The sequence below is a fragment of the Aulonocara sp. 'chitande type north' Nkhata Bay genome, linkage group LG3 (assembly GCF_057382095.1).
Source record: "Aulonocara sp. 'chitande type north' Nkhata Bay isolate Kocher_YH1m ecotype deep benthic linkage group LG3, A_spYH_male_GT1.1, whole genome shotgun sequence".
Taxonomy (NCBI): Eukaryota; Metazoa; Chordata; class Actinopteri; order Cichliformes; family Cichlidae; genus Aulonocara; species Aulonocara sp. 'chitande type north' Nkhata Bay.
In genome coordinates, this window is record NC_141346.1 from 49,672,761 (window position 1) to 49,695,049 (window position 22,289).

General features: G+C 38.8%; 1 protein-coding gene and 1 long non-coding RNA gene across 2 annotated transcripts; one reads left to right on the forward strand and one right to left on the reverse strand.

Moving 5' to 3' along the window:
* Positions 1-4,693: 4,693 nt before the first annotated feature.
* Positions 4,694-5,248, reverse strand: LOC147336022 (uncharacterized). Its single transcript, XR_015128625.1, has 3 exons — positions 5,190-5,248; positions 4,897-5,030; positions 4,694-4,745 (listed from the first exon to the last, which is right to left on the reverse strand). It is a non-coding gene; the product is annotated as an uncharacterized LOC147336022 (long non-coding RNA).
* An 8,865-nt stretch (positions 5,249-14,113) lies between these two features.
* On the forward strand, positions 14,114-21,680 carry syt4 (synaptotagmin IV). The gene is made up of 5 exons (XM_086284777.1): positions 14,114-14,428; positions 16,342-16,958; positions 17,056-17,379; positions 20,014-20,134; positions 20,556-21,680. The coding sequence occupies exons 1-5, from the start codon at positions 14,395-14,397 to the stop codon at positions 20,873-20,875; spliced, it is 1,416 nt and encodes a 471-aa protein (XP_086140903.1). The 5' UTR covers positions 14,114-14,394; the 3' UTR covers positions 20,876-21,680.
* The last annotated feature ends 609 nt before the right edge of the window (positions 21,681-22,289 follow it).

Below are 22,289 nucleotides of genomic sequence, written 5' to 3' on the forward strand. Positions count from 1 at the left end.
TTGCTTTTCAGAAGAAGCTGTTTGCGCTTCTTAGTACAGCAATTCAGTCACATATGCAGGCATGTATGTGCGTGTATATATAGACCAGAAGTCCTTTATTTAGTTTAGCTGATGACAAATAAACACATCATGAATAGTATCATTCATCATGACTGACAGTTCATTGTTTTTAGTGTACAATGTGATTAAACTGTAGAATAAACTTCGCAATCCTGATTGATCATTAGACTGCGATTTGAAAGCTTTTGATCTCTAATCTGGAATCCAACCTGCTTCAGAGCGTCCCAGGTTCACAGCAAAAGTTAAAATACACCCTGTAAGAAATGAACAACCTTGATAGCAGCAAACACCCAGCGTTAACCCTGAAGTTTCATTTTGCTCTTAGTTTTTGAGTAATGTTTTAGTTACACTCTAGTAACTTGAATTTTTTAGTTTTTGTGTTTATCTTAGTTATTTAGATTCAACTTTTTGTTGAGTGTTTATGTTTTGTATTTGGTTTCCTCAGTTTTCCTTTTTTTTATCCTGTTCAGTGTAATTTTTTTTTGTCTTTCTGTTTAGTAGTTTTTTGTTTTAGTTGTCTATTGTGTCCTGCTTTGAGTTTTGGCTCCTCCTCATGATTTTCTTGATTGTATACACCTGTGTTTCACTCTCCCACTCGTATGTAGTTCTCCTCAGCGCACGTGTGTGTGTGTGTGTGTGTGTGTGTGTGTGTGTGTGTGTGTGTGTGTGTGTCCTTGGTTCCCTTAATTCACTCCCTTGTTGTATATCTGGACTTTAAAGCAAACAAAAACATTGGAGAACATTTAACTTTTTAACATTTCAGTGTAATGTTTATTTCACAGATACATATATATCTACAACACAGATCAACAGAGATATGGATGGAAATATAAATTGTTGCAGTTCAATTAGATTTTTCCTCCTATTATTTTATGGAGTTTTTTCTGGCTTCTTACTGTTCTTGCAGCAAAGCCATCTTCTTGTCTAAATAGGTTCTGCTATTCTTCAGTGAACGCATCACAATGTTTAGCATTTCCCGTAGTGGTGGAGAATCATACGTCTTCACTAATTCCAGCTGAGGAAGAACTTGCCTCCATATTTCATCAAATTGTTTTGAGGCAGTTCGAATTTTGTGCTCGTATTCTGCCTGATGGAGAAAAATACAACTGTTATTGTTACATTGTGTTGTGTACACTCCTATTACCTACACATCCTTCAGTTGCAGTTCTGTCAGTATGCTGTGTGTAACATCACTAAAGGCTTTGCAAATGACAAACTGTCTTAGTCAACATGTGAATAACCTGGAGACTGACTGACCCACCTTCAGTCTCTCTTCTTGTTTTAGAGCTTTGCGAAGTGTTTCCTTGAACATTTCCTGAAATTTCCCAGCAGGGAACAAACCATAAGGATTATGAGCTCAGTGAAAACAACTGCAAATGTAGGAAGGTCTAGTAGTCAATGAGGTTGTCGTGATATAAAAATACTGGAGTTTATGATAGAAATACATTTGTAATTGTTTCACATCAAAATAAAAGGTTAAGAAAATATGAAATTACCATCTGGTCCTTGTTAGTTAGTGAACTTGCAAGATCAAATAGTTTTGTGATGGTTGCATTTCTGTACTTCTCTTCTGCCTATAAAAACATATATTAAATGTCACTAAGGCAGTGTGATGCAAAATGCAATTGTTAATTTATATTTTTAAACATAACCTTTCTTCCTACACATATGGAAGACTTTCAAAGCCAACTTGTGAGCAACTCAGAGACTGATTGACCCACCTTCTGTCTTTCAGCCTCTTCTAATGCAGTTTTCATTTTTTCCTGAAATTTGAGAAAATAACAGCAGCTGAAGGATCTATATAACCTTTTGCAGATAAAGAAAAATTAATGAGCCCATCATTACGTGGGGTAAATCTGTAAAAATAAGTCTATAATTCGATTTATATTAAAAAAAAAGGAAAGTATTCAAGAATTATTCACCAGTTGATCCTCGGTCTTCAGCGAACTTGTGACATAAGCAAGACACAGCAGAGAGAAGATGAGAAACAAGCCTTTGGTAGTTCTGGCTGGTTCTCTGGTTCTTGATAAGTCTGCTGCTGCCATCGCTCTGAAAATGACAAGAGCTTGAGACAAAAAGGAAACAGAAAACTGTGGGTACATAAGGTTAATTCAGTCTTACTGAACAATGTTAATGAAATTACCTGTTAGATCAACTGAGCAAGAGCTGCCGTGCGGGTGAAGAATGAAAACATAATGAGAGGACATGCTGTAAATGCTTTTATATACTCTTGATATCACCTCAATCATATTACAGGGTGTGTGTGAACTGCCCTTTCACCTTTGTTTTCAAAGGAGTAGTATTTGTCTGAACACTTTACTGGAATATGTGGTTGTCAGTTAACATAAAACACTATAAAACACTCCTTTAACTTCCTGCTTCATGCACTTTCTGCCCTCCTTTTACATTTACTATCTATATGGTGTACACAGCACGCTGGAGCTTTCCATTCAGCAGGGTCCACTTGTCCAAAAGAATGAACAGTCTTAAAATTTTGAATGAATCATAAATGATAATGTGTCTTGTATCAAAGCTGAAAGCGCGTTGATGATTATATTCTGAGTACAATAGGGCAGACTATATTTGTCAATGATTGGCAGACAGTAGTTGTAGTTGAATTCGAAAATCATTTGCACTGTTTTTCACTACTGAAAATGATGCAATGAATAGAAGATACAAAGACAAGATGGAAGAGTAAGACCACAGTGTGGAAGCACAAGTAATTAAGAGATTAAGATTCAGATAAAGTGACGTTCAGCAGACTTTGACAATGCAGTAAAAATAAAATAAATAAAGAGGATTTTGTGTCTCCAGTTGGAAATAAACAAGCAACCTTTCATATGTAAAACAAATGTGTAAACCACTACACTATGGAACCACATACTATATATATTGAGTATTTTCAGATAGAGAAGGAAAATCAGTTAAATCAAGCATGGACCCATGCTAAATGTTTTGTAATCATCAGTTTATGTTAATCATTCATCTTTCAGGCTGCAGTGCAAAAATTCTAGGTGGATGAAGTATAGTAACTACAAGTAAGTTTTCTATGCTTGAGTTTGGTATGACTTAAAGTACCACTGTAATATAGGAGTATTGCAAAATGGCAGCTTTCCAGAAAAAACTATAGTGATATTACTGTCATAAAATATATCAAGCTGTCCAGTAATACTGGACAGGGCAGCACGGTGGTTAGCACTGTTGCCGCACAGCAAGAAGGTCCTGAGTTCAATTCCACCATCAGGCCGGGGTCTTTCTGTGTGGAGTTTGCATGTTCTCCCCGTGTTTACGTGGGTTCCCTCCGGGTACTCCGGCTTCCTCCCACCGTCCAAAGAAATGCAACTTGTGGGGATAGGTTAATTGGATAATCCAAACTGCCACTAGGTGTGAATGTGAGTGTGTGTTAGCCCTGCAACAGACTGGCGACCTGTCCAGGGTGCACCCCGCCTCTCGCCCTATGACAGCTGGGATAGGCTCCAGCGCCCCCCATGACCCTGAAAAGGATAAGCGGAAGTGGATGGATGGATGTCCAGTAATAACCCTGAGGGGTTAAAAGCAGCTTAAAAGAGGCTGATGCGTGCATAAATCTCTACAATTCAGATAAAACATGTGAAAGCTAGTGTTGCTAATTTAACTGGGTTTTATTACCATTGGGTAGTAACTTGAGAGATGATTAAAGTAATTTTACAGGGTTTCATTGACAAGTTAAGTAGAATTAACGTTAAAGTACCACAATGAATCACCAACAGAGCAATTAGTTTAAAACAAGACAGTGCCATTAATGAATAACTATAATATCAACGACTAGATGTAAAAATCAAGCTGTATCAGCTCAATGAGCTCTGGTATCAGTTTTGCAGAGAATACACCCGTCACGTGTTGAGGCTGCATACATAGTTATTTCATGTAATGGACATATTAATTTAAGTTTGATCTACTTTTGTGAAATACATAAATTTCATACTTGTGAAATTTAAGTGTATAAATAAGTAAAGGTTTTATTACTTAACAGAAAACAAACAGTCAGGAACAGTAAAAGCAAAATAAAGTTAAAAAATGTTTAAAATAGAAGTTCTGACCACCTTATTAACCAGAAATATAATAATAACAACAACAATAATAATAATAATTACTCAGGATTCTAAACCAATGTGTAAACACAATATTTTATATTATATTTAATTCAAAGAAGTTACACGGAAACTGTTACAGTTCATCATTTTGCTCCTCTAGGAATCGTAGGACGTTCTTCAGATTTTCCAGTTCCTTTTCATTTTCAATTACTGCCGCAGCGAAGCTGTCGTCTTGCTTTTTTAACCAAACCTTGGTTTTGTCAATGAAGCGACTCAAACTGTTTGCCAACTCCACCAGTGGTGGAAAATCCTCTGACCATGACGATGTCTTCATTAGTTCCATAAAAGAATGAAGCTGCTTCATTTTTTCATCCAGTTCTTGTGAGGATGTTGCTTTTCTGTATGCCTGATGAAAAAACATTTCGGACACAGATCAGATTTACTGGTATATGTATTGTGTGCTCTCTCACTGTACGTCAACATCAACAAAGATATGACTAATATGCATTTCTTGTTTCAAATTCCACTGACATGTGATCAACATGAAACTCACTGACTTACCTTCATTTTGGCTGCATTTTCTTCTGCTTTCCGAAGTTTTTCTTTGAATTCCTGAAATTTCCAGAAAGCGGTTGTAAGTGTTTCAGTTGCTTCAGCCCTACATAAAAAAATGCCTACCTCAATGAGCTCATGGTGACTTGCAGTGACACATAAAGGTGTAACTGCTGTAGTGTAAAAGCAGCTTTAGCAAGAATTCATTTACCAAAAGTTCCTTGTTGCTCAGTGAGTTTGCAACATAAGCCAGGGACAGCAGAGAGAAGATGAATAAAATCAATCTGTTGGTGTTTCTGACGCCAGTCACTCCTCTGTTTCTGGACAAAGTTGATGGTGCCATTGCTGGAAAAAGAGATGTATCAACTTGAGAAAAAAATGACAGAGGATTATTGATGAAGGAAGAATCAAATGGATTTTTCCTGTTGTTAAATTATTGATTTAATATATAAAATCTACTAAATATTAACCATCTTACTGTAGCGTGTTACTGATCTTGCCTACCTGATTAATGGAGGAAGAACTGCTGTACTGCACAAGAGAGGGCTGAAAACATAATGAGGTGACATGCTGTAAATGCGTTATATACTCGTGTTATATCTCAGGTGTGTGAGCTGCCCTTTTACTTTCATTTTCACTGAAGTAATGTTTGATCCACTTAACGGGAATAGAGGCAGATTAGTTATTAACATGACATTTAAAAAAGTTGCTATGGAGACGCCCCAACAGCAATCCACTTTTAATGATAGATGATAGTAGTGGATGACAGAAAAAGCTTGAGAAAGTAGTTAAGGGCTCCAACTCAGTCTTACAGCAGAAAAAAATTAGAGCATTCTTTTGCTTCAATGTCTTCTGTATAACTTTATCAGTCTTTCACATCACTATCGAGTAATTTTGGCCCCACGTTCTTCACAGTGGTGCGTCATTGAGGCTTGGGGGTGTTAGTTTATGCACAGCGGATTGATCTGTGGACTTTGACTGGTTTTCTTTATCCACCATTCTGATGTAGATTTGCTGTTGTGCTTAGGATAACTGTATTGTTGCATGAGCCAACTTCAGCCGAGCTGTAGCTGTCAGACATATGTTCTCACATTTGACTCTGGTATGACTTGGTATAAGCAGTTCACGGTCGACTCAATGACTGCAAAGTCAAAGACAAAATGTATCACCTCTCTGCTACTGTGCTACACAGTCGGCACGAGGCTTTTGTTCTCATATGCTGTGTTTGGATTTCAACAAACATGACAATGTACATTCTGGCCGAACATCAGTAAGAGATTCTTACAGTTTCTCAAATAATTCTCAAATAAAAAAGTTCCTTTTTCAAGTGTATCCTTTGGATCACAAAGAAAAGAGGCATGGAGGCCTTCTTGCACAGTGGTTAATGAAGTGTAAACTAACTTCAGGAGAAGCTGCACAGTCATACACTACTCCTCCTCAACAATGCCACAGTGGAGGGGTTCAGCAGCACCAAGTTCCTGGGGTTGCAGATAATGGATGCTCTTGTCCTGGTCACTACACATTGGAGCTCTTGCAAATAGAATTCTGCAGTGAATGCATATTTTGAGCTGCACAAGGAAGGCTTTTGTGTTTTTATGTTCTGTAATGTGATTGGGGAATAGCAACGTACTAAACTCACCTTTTCCTTTATTCGCAGCACTGAACATAAAACTGGGTAAATTGACAGTCACTTTAATAAATGATTGCACCACAAATGTCTATAAGATAGTGTTTAATAGAAATATGCACATACACAAAAGTACAAAAGCACATAGCAAGTACAATAGCAAAACTTACAAATGAATGGTGTTTGTTTAGTGAGCTAGTTTCACCAAGTACATAGAGTATTAAATGACTTGTTCAGCAGATAAAACTTTTTCCGTAAATGTTTATAATCAAGTTAAGAGAAGATGAAAATCCAGTAATTAGTGAACAAATGATTATAGAATGGTCTTTAGATGAGTGGATAATTTAGTGGGTTACTATGAGTGTACATTGTATTACTGGGCTCTGTGATGCAAGGGACTCGCTGTTGCCATAGTGAAGAAGTGTGTGTCTATGTGTGTAGTTTTTATGATACGACTAAAGAACAACACGTAATTCTAATACAATATATTGTGTATACTAAAGTTTATTCTTGTGTTACTCATGCATTTTCCACCTAACATCACTAATTCATGAACTCATAGAGTCTTACAACAAAAAATTTACTGGTTATCTGGAAAGTAGTCAAGGTGAGTTTATGACCACGCTCCTGAGAGTAATCAATATTAGAGACATTTTTATTTTTTTAAAAACAGAGCAGTCCAGGGTGCTAATAATTTTAGTGTCAGTTTGTCATTTTTATTCAGTGTGGTGATCTTTCTCTATTAATCAATAAAATATCTTACCAGTGAAATAAAAAATATATGTAGGAGTATAGAATGAGCAATTCAAGCATGGGATGTGATAAAAAAAAATTCCTATTTATGATAAAGGTCTTTGTAATTTAATGCAATACAAATTCAAACTCACAAACAGATTTGCTCACTGAATCAAAAACATCCAAGACTACTTTAAAAGAACTTCAAAGTCAGGCTGAGAAGTGTTTTAGAGATACAGTGAGTACAATATGAGAGAAAGTCAATGACTGATAACTTACAGTTCATTTTGCACTTCTAGGTGTGCTATCTGCTCCATCACACCACTTAGTTTCTTTTCATAGTCGCTGATTTCAGCAGCTGAATTGTCAAGGATTTTATCTATGTAGTCCTTGCCTGCTTCCATGAATGTCTTTAGGTCATCCATTAAATCCAGCAGTGGTGGAAAATCTTTCGTTGGTTCCTTCACTATTTCAGACAAAGTGTCCATCATGTGTATAACATCATTGAAGATTTCGGGAATGTAGATTCTATCTAATTTATGACTAGCCTGAAAGAGAAAAAGTAAAACAAAAAAAGTGTATATATATATATATATAGTACAGGTATTTTTTAGAATATATAAATAATAAAATACTTGATTGACAATTTTGTTTTGCTTTGCTTATTTAATAGGAATGTTTATATTAGCATTAAGAGACTCTCCTAATTGCTCATCCATAGCATGAACGCTGATAGACTCACCTTCCTTCTCACTGCTTCGTGTTGTAGTTTCTGGAGGTTTTCTTTTAATTCTTCCTGCAAATCCAGACAGAACGCCAACAAACATCAAAATAAAGCATTTGATTATGACCTCACAAAAAGAAAATATACATATTTAGAAAACGTGATCATAAATCTGAGTGTGATGGCTTAGTTATGATTAATTTATTAAAATTACTTAATTAAAACAAAAAAGTTATTCTACCAGTTGTTCCTCATCAATCAGTGAACTCGACAGGCAAACCAGACACAGCAGACTGAAAATGACAAAAAAGCCTTTGGTAGTTGCAACACCATTCCCTGCGTTGCTTCCGGCCAAACCTGCTGCTGCCATCACTACTCTAACAGAGCAACCAGTATAAAAACAGATATAAGGAAAATTTACAAACTGAACTGAATGATACGATGGAACGCCACACGACGAATCCTTTATTTCGTTCTAGTGTCACGTCCTCCCTGGCACGACTCACCTGTAGGCGGATATCTAGGTCTGTGGGTGTGTCTAGCTATTTTAATTCCCAGAAGCCTGCTGTTATATTTTACAGGAAATTACCACCTTAATTTATTGTGAGCCATAAACACACAATAAACACATAAACCGCAATACATTACGAAAACAAATAAGAAACTGTCAGAAACCACATTTTATTTAATTTTTAATTTCGATATATTTTACCATTTTATGCAGAACAAACACCAATCCAGCGTATGTCCTACAGAATATATTGTTTTATAAGAATTGTAATTGCACAGGGTTTTAATGTACCAGCTGTCTGACAAATATAATCTTCAAAAGAATCTTCCTGCAAACTTTGTTCAGGGGTTATTTGAAAATAAGGACAGGCATAAGCTAATGGACAATAAATCAGGAAAAATATTTTTTAAAAGTTGAGGAATTACAAATGTGTAGTTGACTTTGTAAATTAAAAATAATTTTTTTACATAAAGTGATAAACTTTCTTTGTAAATGGTGAAAGTGGGAAATTATTGTTATTATTAAACTTCATTATTAAAGGCTTTTTCATTTTAAAAAGTGGAATGCAAAATTATGTCAGGTTTTTGACCTATTTCAGTACAGTACAGTGTACTGTAGTTCTTTCCATTTAATTAAATTCTTTAATTACAGCCCTTACTCTGATTACTGTTAAGCTGTGGTTTTTACTTTTGTTTCTTTTCCGGTATTTTGACGCTTTAGCTCTTGTGATGTTTAGGTCTTTTTTGTTTGTTTTGTTGAGTGTTTATGGATTTTATTATCTGTGTTAAGATTCAATTGTTTTCCCTTTGTATGCCTTTCAGTTTCTTTGGTTGGTTGTTTTGTTTTGTTTTGTTCTTTTCAGTAGTTATAATATAGGATATTTCCTGTTTTCCTTTAGCTGGCTGCCTATTGTGTCTTAGGGAGTTTTGCCTTCCCCTTGTGATTGTCTTGATTGTATAAACACAAAAATCCCCTATTCAAAATTGTCTTGTGACTACCTAATTTGCATGTGAATTGTTCACCTTAACAGCAGCTTAGTGACATCATTAGAATCATTAGAATCCCTTTTGTCATAACTCATAAGTAGGCAAGAGAAACTTTAAGGTTAACCATTTTAAGCTTTCATGTTTACAGCTATCAATCAACATCGACTAAGAAAAATTTGAAAAATTTTATTGAGCTACTAAAATGTCTCTGAAAAAAACAGCCAAGAAAAAAGGCTCACCCCATCGAGTTTGATTAATGTAGTGAGGAAAAACTACACCTGGAGAAAACTCATGCAGAGGAGAAGTACACTGCAGTGCAAGCTCCACGACATGGAGAACAAAAATAAATGCAAAGGAAAATAATGTTTGATGAAGTGCTGGGAAGGAATACAGAGAAGCTAAAAGAGAAAAATGAGCAGGAGGTAATACAGTGACGCAGTACAAACTTCAATATATGGAAGCTCAGCTGGAAGGTGTACACCAAGAAATGCAGATCATGATCCAAGACATGGAGAGGAAAAATCAAGGCTTGCACACAATGTTCAATAAAATGCTCCAAAGAAATACACAAATGCTTAAAAGAAAAAGAACAGCAGGAGGCAACTCACCAACTGCTACAGTGCAAACTTTATAAAATGGAAGTTATAGGCCAAGAAATACAATGCAGGGCAAAGTCCCAGAGAAAAATAGTGAAGGCATACGGGTCATGTTCGATGAAGCAATGCAGAAGTACTGAAAGAGAACAGCAAGAGGCAACACACCATCTGATGCAGTGCTAGCTCCAAGACATGGAGTGGAAAAATCGAGGCTTGCACACAATGTTAGATGAAGTGCTCTAAAGAAACAAATTTGAAAGAGAAACAACAGCAGGAGACAATACACAAACAGATGCATTGTTTTAAAACATCACTGCTGGAAATGACCATCTAGCAGTCATTAAGAAAAGCTCAATAACTTAAACTGATTTTTATTTCACATGACTCCGGTATTAAGATCAGTCGACAGGGTTGAGTTTGATAACAGGAACCAGTTCAAGAATAATTGGAAAATAAAGCTGTGGTGTGAATAAGGCACAGCGGGACCACAGATCCGTGTTTTGAGCCATCTTTATTTTTACATTTGTCACACCACCACAACAACACTCTCAACCAGGGGCGGACTGGGCATCTGTGGATTCTGGAGAATCACAGAACAGCCGGTGCTCCAGGAAGGCCGGCGGGCCGGACCACCACTCTCCACGCATGCTTTCAACACCTGTTTTTTTCCCCCACTAATCTATTTCACACTCCAGTACTCTAGGGGGGACCACTGCACCTCTGAGTTGGATGCCAGCTGCATTGGCTGTGGCCACCAGGCAAGGAGAAGAAGAAGTGGAGTAGGAGGCAAAGACGGTGGAAAGAAACGATGCAAAACGCAGCTGTGAAGAGTACAAGGTCAGGATGGTAGGGGTTGGCTGTGATGGTGATGAAGAAGAGATCACAGATGTACTAAACAAACAGTGCAAATCTTGTAAGGAATGCCCAGTCTGTTGTTATCTGATTCTGAAACGATACAACCTCTTCACAGATGCTTATCATATTCTTGGCTGGGGATAAAGGTACCTCCTTACTCTGCCTGTGACACAGGTAGCAAGTTTCTCTGTTCTAAAACACATAAAAAGTAGAATAAATTTTATTAAAACTTTTATTAAATGTGTAGTTTTAGTTATTTTTATACACACATTGCAAATGTGCTCATGAAGAGTTGGCGCTCAATCCTTTTAAGGTCATAAGCTTTGTCTGGCGTGAATGTCCAGACGATATATTGTGTAAAGGTGGCTCAGAGCGCACAAAGGTCAATGCAAGCACGCTTACAGACACAAATAACAGTAGATGAGTTTTAGGCCAGAGGTGAGATATATTTTTGCTTGTAACTGCATTTTGTGCCTGCATAGCAACAGTTAGGACAGGATAGGCTAAAGATAAGCATAAGAAGTGTAAATCAACAGGAAACATCTGGAGGGTAAAAGATGGTTAAAAATGCCATGTATGGCAAAAATGTTGCTGATAACGGGAACTTGTTTAACTGACATTAACTGTAACTAATGCATGTTATATTATTTGCTGACGCAAGAAGGGGCAGAACCCTGACATACAAAACCAATTTGAAGTGTGTTTTTTAGTGGAGATCTATGCTGATGATGTCACTGTGTACATCTCCCCACGCACATGTTCAATAAAATCATTGTTTGACTGAACTCATCTGGACCAGTTTTTATTTGTTCTCATCCTCAATATAAAAGAATCAGGACAAAGCACACAGTCACAAGAACACCTGGAAGCATTCATGCTTATGACTACAGAGAAAGACATCCTCGTGTCCCTTGACAATGACTTGGTCATAGACAGAGTTGCAGAAAAAAGCGACGTGTTGAAGAAAATACTTATCCCCCAACATTGAGTAAGGTGAGTATTCAAGTTAACCTGCATACTAAAACCTCTTTACTTTGTGATTTATCATAACTCATACAGTACTATGTGTTGTGTGTTTCAGATAACTGTTTTGTATTGGTTCACCCAGAGGGACTGCAGTATGTTGAGACCTCCATTTCTATATGAGTATTCAAATTAATCTACCATAATATACTTTTAATACAACATCTAGTCAACATCAGTACTGTTGCTATAATTTTGATGGTTTGATCGCATAAGCCACAATTAAAGTCTTGTAACACTCATGCCAGTTTCCACACGCCAATTACTTTGGGCCGGGCCCAGTCAAAGTCCACGACTGTTTTTAGTCCCAGTCCATCCCTGCTCTCAACCCTGCTTCCCCGTGATTTAACACCACGCGCGTGATCTGCAGATGCCGTGCAGGTGCGTCTGCACGGCATTTAACACTCTAATAATGTTTTACCAATTTAAAGATCCTTGAACCAGGATTCTTGTAATGGCCAGCAGTGGGCGTCTTGTGTGCTTTCAGAGAGACCTCATTGTATAGAAATCTCTGTGAACAAGGGCGAAAACGCCCTCAATCTCTGACCTGAAGAAGCACTAGCCAATCAACTAGTCTAAAAGTTAAAAAAAAAACAAACACTCAGGTATCAAGTTAAATTGGAGATTTAATGGACAATGTCAAAAACTCTCTGACAAAAGGCATCACATTCTTCAATAATAAATTATTCCACTTAACTGTGCGGCACCTCACATCATGCATTATGAACTATGCAGGTTATACTCCAAACAGACGGTGAAGAAGGAAAATTCAATGTTAAATATAATATGGTAACCTAATTTTTTCTTAAAAACTAAAACAATGCAACTGAACGGTGTGGTGGCGCATTGTGCCGTGCATTATGAATGATGCACATTGACTGAAAATGTATGACAACCATTTCAATAAAAGTTAAAATCTAAATAAAGGCAAACAATAAATCATCAAGGCAGTTTTCGTCTGATTATTAGTTTGGAAGATGGCAAGTAGTAAAAGTAACACTATTCAGCATTATCATCATCATCATCATTATCATCATCATCATTATCATCAGTGAGAGCCCATCATTTTTTTATGTAGACCGTGACTGAAGTGTAAGTTGCTCACTTGTACTCAGTCAAGTTTTCCACATCAGTTGCATTGTTTGGCCAAGTAGTTGGAAGTTATGTTCCAAATGATGTTTGCAGCAACATAGCGTTGTCGACATCTGTCCTCAACAGCATTAATAGTTGATTTGACAATCAACTATTGCACCAATTTGATCTCTGTATTTCTTGTCCCTCCCAGGTTTCAGGGTCCCTGTGTGTTTCAGAATGTTAAAATATATTTCTATGTATCTTATCATATCTTTTGGTCTTCCCTTTGGTCCTTCAACAGAAGACAATTCTCCATAATAGATGGCTATAGGCAGCCTCTCTGCAAATTCTATTCCAGCCCACCTGAGATGAACTGCTGTGATACAGGCCTCTGTACTAAATACGCCTGCTTGCTCAAGCACCACCTCTAGTTTGCAGACTTGCTGTGTGCATGTACTGCAGTTGTGTACTTTTGTTCTTCTGTGTATGAAGTGTATGAATGTGTGTGTGAATGGGTGGATGACTGGATATGTAAAGCGCTTTGGGGTCCTTAGGGACTAGTAAAGCGCTATATAAATACAGGCCATTTACCATTTCTTAGTTTAAGAGGTTATGAAAGTGTTCCTTCCATTGCTCAGTAATTGCTCATATATGTAAGAAGTCAATTCCTGTCAGCTGTCTTCTCTCATGCAACTGAATTGGTTCAGCAACCATAGGTGACCCTCAGTGCAGGGCCTACATCATGCTCCTATAACCTGTCTGGTATTTTTCACGTACATTATCCTAGTGGATAAGTTTTGTTGTGGTCAAGACTTTATAAAACAATTGTTTTTCGTAGTTTCTATTATTGTGTTTTCTGTTTCCTGTTGTTTCCTATAGCGGTTGCTATAGCCCCTACAGGACTGTAATATAATCACCTTTTACTTAAAAATTATGATTTCATCAGAGTAAAGCATAACTGCATAAATACATCTCAGTTATGTTAATGAATGATATGACCACAATAACAAAACAGTATTCTTATGGACTAAGGATGCACACACACACACACTTACAAATACACAACCACATCACATAAACACGGATGAAGAAGACGCACAAGGAGAATGTTCAATTCCTAGCAATCAATTAGGAAAATTGGCAACCCTGTTGTGCTGCTTCACCGGGGGTCCTGATTTCACAGCCAGCCTCCGTCACTACTGCGTCAGCACTGATGAGCTCAGCCTTACCGTAGGGGAGGGGGGAGGGGGAGCTGGGGAACAGTGAAGAGAAGGGAAGAGTGAGAGTGAGAGAGAGAGTGAGAGAGAGAGAAGAAACGGGGTGTTGCCGCCTCAGAGACACACTCACGCATCACGGAGTAACAGCAGCAGGCTGAGAACAGAGCATCCCCCATACTTCTCTCTGGGAAATCCTGTTTGTTTTTTAATTATTGAAGCATTACAAAGACTTTTGTATTATTAATAAAATCTGAGAAAAACCGCACGAGCATAGCATCAGAGGAGCGGCTACTACAGAAAGCAGCGCCGAAGCTGAAGCGTTGAAGCAGACGGACATTGTTCAGCACCTTGGATAGCGACCATGGCTCCAATGGTGGAGGATGGAGCTCAGCTCGGTGAGTCCAAATCCTGCTCAAAACTTCACGGATATCGTTTTCATCGAGAAAACCCCACCGTGGATGTCTAAGCTGCCGCGTGACTCATCCTAAAATTGTTAGCTAGCACTGGCTGGAAGTGGCCAGAAGCTAATTTATGGATTTCAAATTTAGCTGACTTTCTAAATGTCGGCTTCTTCTTTTTTTTCTTTTTCTTCTTCGTTGTTTGCTATTTTTGTAGGGCGTGTAACTAGTGTAAAGTGAATGGCTCGCGCAGTGTGTCGTAAAACAACGTGTTTGGGTGGACTTCATTCCTCCATTTTGCAGCTGGCCAAAGGGCGACAGCTAATTATCAGGAAAGGGTGGAGCTCATTATTCAGTGCGATATTAATGGGTGCAATAATGAAGTCACTATTTTTGCATTCTAGGTGTTACTACAACGCAGGTAAAGCCAGGAAAGCACCTGTTTCTTTTCTTTATTTTCCTCTCGGTTCAGCTGCTACCTCACTGCCCTCCCGTTGCCTCATCCATCTGTCTGTTGTTGCTGCCTTGAAAGCCATCCCACCCAGGGATGCTACTGGGCTGAAATATTCATGAAAAAAGCAGAGAAAACAATATGTATAAGTGCTGTGATCTAAAAGTGAAGTGAACTGCTTACTCGTGGATAAAGTGAATTTCGTTGTATTTTCAGATTATTACACAGTTGCCAGAGCAAAATCAGCCTACAATATTAAGAAACTATATGAATGGAAATCTCTGCAATATTATTAGATCACCCCAATCCCATAGAAGAAGATTACATATTAATTATTTAGGGTTAAGTGAGAAGGGAACTATATATTCTTATTGCTTGCTGTGTGTTAACAGAACACATTTGCTATACAATAACCCCAGCACAAAGGCTGTCTTAGGAAAGTGTGAATTAGTGATACTGTACTGATTCTCAAATTATCAAAAGCAGAGCCGTGATTGTGTTGACAATATGAAAAGGCAGATTTTAAAGATAAGTATCAGAGTGATTGATTACCACAACCACCACCTTGCCACTTCCACCTCTTCCTTCTTTTTATGGGCTGATCTGAGTGCTTTTCCACTATGTCGCCTGCTTAATTGCAGGAAATGGTATGCATTTTCTTCTGCGAGGCAACCCTTTTAAATCTGGTAGCATGACAAGGCAGCTTGATTGATGGTGAGTCACAGCTCAGCACTGCAAAACAAAGAACTGAAGCATTCACTTGTAAATATCTCTGTCTCCGGCAATACCATAAAAGGAAAACTGACAGGAAATAGGTCCCTAAATATGCCTTAGTAATCCCAATAGTAGTGACCATCATCCTTGATGAGTATGACTAAAGATATCTGCGTTATTAAGTACCGTTTCTAAATCAGGACCACCCAGCTGGTTGAAATAAGGATTTGCCCAAACCACATGTATTAAATTCTCACCGCAAATATTTGAATTTTCAACATTTCTGCCTGTTTCCTTGTAATAGTGTACACTGATCTTTATAATGCTTTTGTGACAATGATTGGATCTGAGTTTAGCTGTTTTTATAAAGCTGCTATGGAGAGATCACCTTGTCACAAAAGACGTTGTGTAGTTTTCCCATAAGTTCATTATTTTTCCACCTGTTTCCTGTTCATAAAGAGTAACCATGTTTGGAATCTGAAAACAGTGATGCCGAGATTTGATCAGAGTTGAACAGATTGCGTTGTTCTCCCTCTGAGTCAAGGCTGCAGCTGCATTAGTCAGAATCACAAAATGGACTCACTTGCCTCGGTGTAACAATAAAATCTGTGAGATAGAAATTGTTTTACAGTTGCTGCTTAGTTTGTTAAGTTTTTATTTTTAATTTTACTTTGCTGAATTATTTTTCTCCATCTGTCCACCCACACCCCCGCTGTCCTTCCCTTCATTCTTTCCTCCCCCACAGTGGCAGTGCCAGTAGGTGTTGCTGTGGTGAGTGTCTTCGGCCTCGTATTCACTGTGTCAGCCTTTGCGTGGATCTGTTGCCAGCGTAAAAACACCAAGTCCCAGAAGACACCTCCGTACAAGTTTGTGCACATGCTCAAAGGAGTCGACATTTACCCAGAGAGCCTCAGTGGCAAGAAAAAGTTTGCTGCGCCTCCCACCACAGCAGCTAACGACACCAGTAAAACAGATGTCAATGGAAACTGCCACACCGCGCCACCAGTGAATGCAGCTGCCACAGACAAACTGGCATCAAGCCCAAATGGCTCCAGGCCAACTCTCCATCTGGACCTGGAGAAACGGGATCTGAATGGCAACTTTACCACTAAACCATTTCATCACCACCAGAAGCTGCGGAGCTCCCCAGATCTGGAGCTGCCTTCTCCCCATGCAGGGTTCACCCAGCCTGGTGTGATGGACCGCCGTGACCTGCCTTCACCATCCAGTACTCTCTCTAGCCAAGCACCCACCCCGGCTGTGGACAGGCCCCAGGGGGAAGACAAGGAGGCTGGACTAGGGACCCTCCACTTTTCCCTTGAATACCAGGAAGAGAGGAAGGCATTCATTGTTCATATCAAGGTACTGTATATGTTTAAGATTATTTTTAAAACATTTAAAGTAATACTTATTTTTAATACATACAGTCTTAAATACTTGATTGTTTTCACTTTTCTAGGAAGCCCATGGTCTGACTCCAACTGACGAGCAGTCGCTGACCTCTGACCCTTACATCAAGCTGACCCTACTGCCGGAAAAAAAGCACAGGGTGAAGACCAGAGTCTTGCGAAAAACTCTAGACCCCACTTTTGATGAGACCTTCAGCTTCTACGGCATCTCACTTGCTCGTGTGTCAGAGTTGGCCCTTCACTTCATGGTGCTGAGCTTTGACCGGTTCTCTCGTGATGAAGTCATCGGCGAGACCCTTGTTCCCTTGTCTGGGATCGACTTGTCCGAGGGGCGTGTCCTCATGAGCCGAGAGATAATCAAGAAAAATGTCAAGGTAAGATTTGGAACAAATGTTTGAAGCCTTAGTGTTGTATTTCATGTATAAAGTCATTCAGTGAGCTCAATTTTAATTCTACAACTGCTCTGATAGTGACTCAGCTTTTTTTCATCACACCATCTCTGTCTACACCACCACTCCCTAAAAGCATTACAGCAGAACAGCTTAGTCAAATTCAGCAAAGTAAGCTGATTACTTCCACTGTTACCATATTAATCAATGAATAATCTTAAAAGTCATTTAAATACTAAAATATAATAATATGTAAATCATTCAAATGCAAGCCCACCATTTTATCGATTCCAAATTCTCTTAATAAAAATGATTAATCTCATTCCGTGTGTGTGATCTCTATCTTCGATGGAAGTTTTAAATTAACATTTCATTGGTATATACCAGAGGAATAACTATCATAACAGCCTCTAGTTGGTTTATAAATGATTTTAATATCATGTGAAACCAGAGGAGAAAGCAGAGAGGGTATATATCTGTGGAGAGAGAGATGAGATCTGTTACAGGAATATGGATTTGCAAGTTGACACTGAGCTGCTTTGGATACAAGGATGCTTTTGGTATTTATTGTTTACGTTTTTCATCAGCTTTTTTAGGGTTCGTTATTTTCTTACGTCATTTCATCTGCTCATTGCATTTAACAGCTGGAACTGCTTTACATGACATCCTCCCTACATACCTTTCCTTTAGTGCATCACACAGTTAAAACGGTAATGGCAACCTGTGAACCAGGCTATCATGGCGACATTTCCCATTCCACGAAGGTCAGACGATAACAACACTACATCATTATAGATCTGTGGGCAGGCGGTCCAGGCTTGCTGTTCCTGGCATCTGTGAGGACCACAAACATGCAGAAGTAATGTTTATAAGTGTCATTTAATGTATTGAGTACTTTGACACCCATGAGTACATTATGTCTTCATTTCCTCTAAATGCATTAACCTAAATGATTCCTGGTTTGGCTAAATTAAATAAAAGTAAAAGGATATCCTTGTGCTTATCATTGGTCTGTGGTATAGTATAGAGCACCACTCTATAGACTGGTATTAAATGGTATGGCCATGCATGAGCATCTCTCATTGTGTAATTATAGACGTGTGAGGTGATATTGTGCTCTTCTAAAATGGAAGCTCTTTCCCTGTGTGGTAGTTGTGGATATGTTCATGCATATTTGTAGTTTCTCAAAAGGAATATGAGCTACGTGTAATGTCTTTAATGGTCTCTGGTACCATATCGTACTCTAGGGAAGTGCTAGGAAATGGAAGTCTGTGAAGTATAAAGGTTTTATTCCATCTCCACTCGTCTCTCTTCAAGAGGATAAGATTTCTTATCTCTCTTCTCTTCACCCCATGCTGAGACAAACTGTATTTCATCAATTCCATTTCTCATCTGGGTCCCAGAGGAGAGAAATCTCGCAAAGCTTTATAGTAAGGGGGAATAAGAACCTGTGAAATCAGCTAAAAATTAGTTTTTGAATTCATGAAATTGCTTTGCAGGTTATTTCTGGCTTCTTTTGCTGAAGAAAATCCTTAATCTCTTTCATTTATTTGCTATGCCGCAGCTGAACTTGTCAGAATGAGAAACATTTCATATGCAAATAAAAGGGCGGAGAACGCAGCTTGTTGGCCTTGTAACATGGATTTACAGTGCACAAAGGGACAATAATTAAACAGAACCATTTTCTCCACATCAGCATGAGAGACGCATGCAGTTGTTTCTTAAAAGTTGCAGCCCATGCCTTACAGGGTGGTGGCTCTCTTTGTCTGTGTGACATAGATTTTGTCTCACTGCTTTGTGTAGTTTTGTGTATGTGTGACCACCCAGTAGTTTAAAGAATCAATACACCAGAAAATAAGAGACACAGGCATCACCAACATGCTTTCGCTCTGGAAGTACAGAAACAATAAATACATTAATACACAAATAAACAAACTAATTAGACTAAAAATAACAGGCAATCCTTTTGGATTTAGACCTGAACATCAGGTCATTGCTAGAAGTTGTCTGTGTGCTACTTCTCGTTGCTGTGGCAACCATGAGACTGCGAGCCTCTAAGGTGCGATCGCAACCATCTGAGGTGCCGACTCTCACGGGGCGCGGGCATGGATGTGTATGTGCATGAGCAAACTGTGACAGCAGCAACAAATTGTAGAGAAGATCGGGAGCTTCTCAGTGACACATTTTGTGTGTGTTAAATATGAAAATCTACCACATAAGCAGGTGATGATTATTTAGCCGGCAGTGTCTCAAGCTGTCAGGACTGGCACCATTTGCTGCACGGGAAGCAGCAGCAGCACCACAAACCGTTTTGTAGCTCGTAATTTTGTAGGTTATTCATTATTTAATAACTACCACGCCCTATTGTGTTAATTCTTTTAATACATACTAAGTGGATCCATTCTTCTGATTAATTTAACCTACTTAAATGTATTAACTTGAGAACCGAATAACAACTTTACAAATGTCTGCTTATTAAGTAGAATTGGAAAACATGAAAGGACAGGCTGGATTTAGGGTTTCTTTAGTGTAAGTTTCACTTACAAATGTTTGCTCTGTTTGCTCTGCCGATTTTTGCTTTTTTTTTTTAAACTTTATCCATTCTTCTCTTCTCCACAGAAATCTTCAGGTCGTGGTGAGTTATTGCTGTCCCTGTGTTACCAGTCCACCACCAACACTCTGACTGTAGTTGTTCTCAAAGCTCGCCACCTCCCCAAGACTGAAAACAATGGACCTACAGGTACACGGGCTTTTAACTGAACCAGTTTAATATGCAAACCATGTCCATATAACTGCAGGCTTGAATGTATTTCTTCTTCATAACGGTAAAGGGATGAAACCAAAATCATTTTGCTCTTCCTGCTGTGCATCCCAGACTGCTTTAGATGCTGTGATAGTTGCACTAATGGCACCGCCACCGCACCAAAGTAATCTGATCAGGATGTGATAGAGCACTTTAGTGACAAGCACACACACACACATACACACACAGTGTTTACACAGCCAGCCTCTTTTGTCCTCATCACTAACATCCATCATTTCCGCTCTATTGATTGCTGTATTGATCTGGTTTAGAAATAATGTGCCACTCTGCAGCTGCCGCAGGCATGGATAGTCGCTGTGGCTTTTCTTGCTCAACTCTTATCGTTCTTCTCCTCCAGATCCATATGTCAAGGTGAACATGTATCATGGAAAGAAACGCGTGTGCAAGAAGAAAACCCATGTGAAGAAAAGCTCGCCTAACCCGGTGTTTAATGAGCTCTTTGTCTTCGATCTACCCTCCGAAGAGGGCCTGAGGGACACCAGCGTGGAGCTACTGCTGATGGACTCAGACATGGGCAACTCACGCTGCCCCAACACCGTCATTGGGCGCCTTGTACTGGGCACATCGGCGGCAGGTACTCCCGGGGAGCACTGGAGGGAGATCTGCGACCACCCGCGTCGCCAGATCGCCAAGTGGCATGTCATGTCAGAGGATTAGAAAATTGGGGTGTTGGTGGCTCCTGTCATCCATATCTGATCTGGTTCAACCACGAGAGGGACGGAAGGAGGATGGGTGGGATCCAACATCCTGCTTGCCAGTAACCAATGGACTTAAAATGAGGGCGGGTTGAATAAGGGGGGAGTGGACTTTGATGTGTGTAGGAGGGGTTCATTTCAAGTGATGTCATCATTCAATCGTTCATTCATTCAATCACCTATCTTTGAAGTATTTGGGGTTCAGTGGGAGGGCAGGGGCATGACAAAAGGAACCCCAAAGCTTTAAACGATTCCAAAGACTGTCACTGAAAATCACCTGGAAACATGCAGCATCATCTACATGCAAGCAACCAATTGTCACTGTAGCCGTGTGCAGTGCAGAATGTCTTTAATGTTGCTATTACTCTTCTTCTTTTCCTCTTCTTCTTCTTCTTCTCTTTCTTCAGCTCTTCCTCCTATAAATAGTAACCTATATTCCATCATATGAAAACCAGAATGAACCACATCTGACACAGCTGTAAAAAAGTGGATTATTATTAAAGTTTATTTTATAATGACAATGTTTTCATCATAAAGATGTAGACTGTTTTTATTTATCTTTTTTTTATTTGTACTCTTGGTTTGTTGAACATGTTTTGTAAGTATAAGTGGTATTTCATATATCATTTTCTTAAGTGCAAGAAAGCCTAAATTAGGTGGTTGGAGAATAGATTGGAACTGACTGTCTGCATCGGGGACAGTAATGTGGATGCATTTACACACGTGTGAGAGGGTGCGCGTCTTTCGAATAAAGTGTCCTGACACCACTGTGTGAGTTTGTGTGTGTGTTTGTGTGTTAAAGAGATGGGAGCCGCATAATATTTACGTTGTGTTTTGTCCCCTTTACTGTGAGCACAAAGACGGCTGAAATGTAAATGTATGTACTTATAAAATATGGCAAGTTCTGAGAAAGAAAACGAGTTTGATTTTTTTTTCTTTTTTATTTAACTGTCAGTGTGTTATTAAAAATACATTAACACCACTTCTATAAAGGATTTCAAGGGTTGAGTCTGATGCAAGAAACTAAGGTAACAAAGTTAAACATTCTTATTATTTTCCTGGCAACAGCCACCATCTCCACAGAAAATCTGTCTAAGCTAAAAGCTTCTTTAAAATTATACTACTACATTACACAGTCTGTGCACAGATGTGCACATCACCTGCCCCACCTCTAGGGATGACATCATTCGGCTCAATTCCAAATCTGATGATGTAATAACTGCTGAGTGGCTAAGTGCTTGGGGATGAAGTCATCATGTCTGAATTTAATATCAGCTAAGTGGTTCAACAAGAGGACAGCTGCCTCAGCATGCTACTCCCCTCTTTTTCCCTTCCTTTCATAAAATTATAAATTCAACTGCAAATCTAAGTCTTTA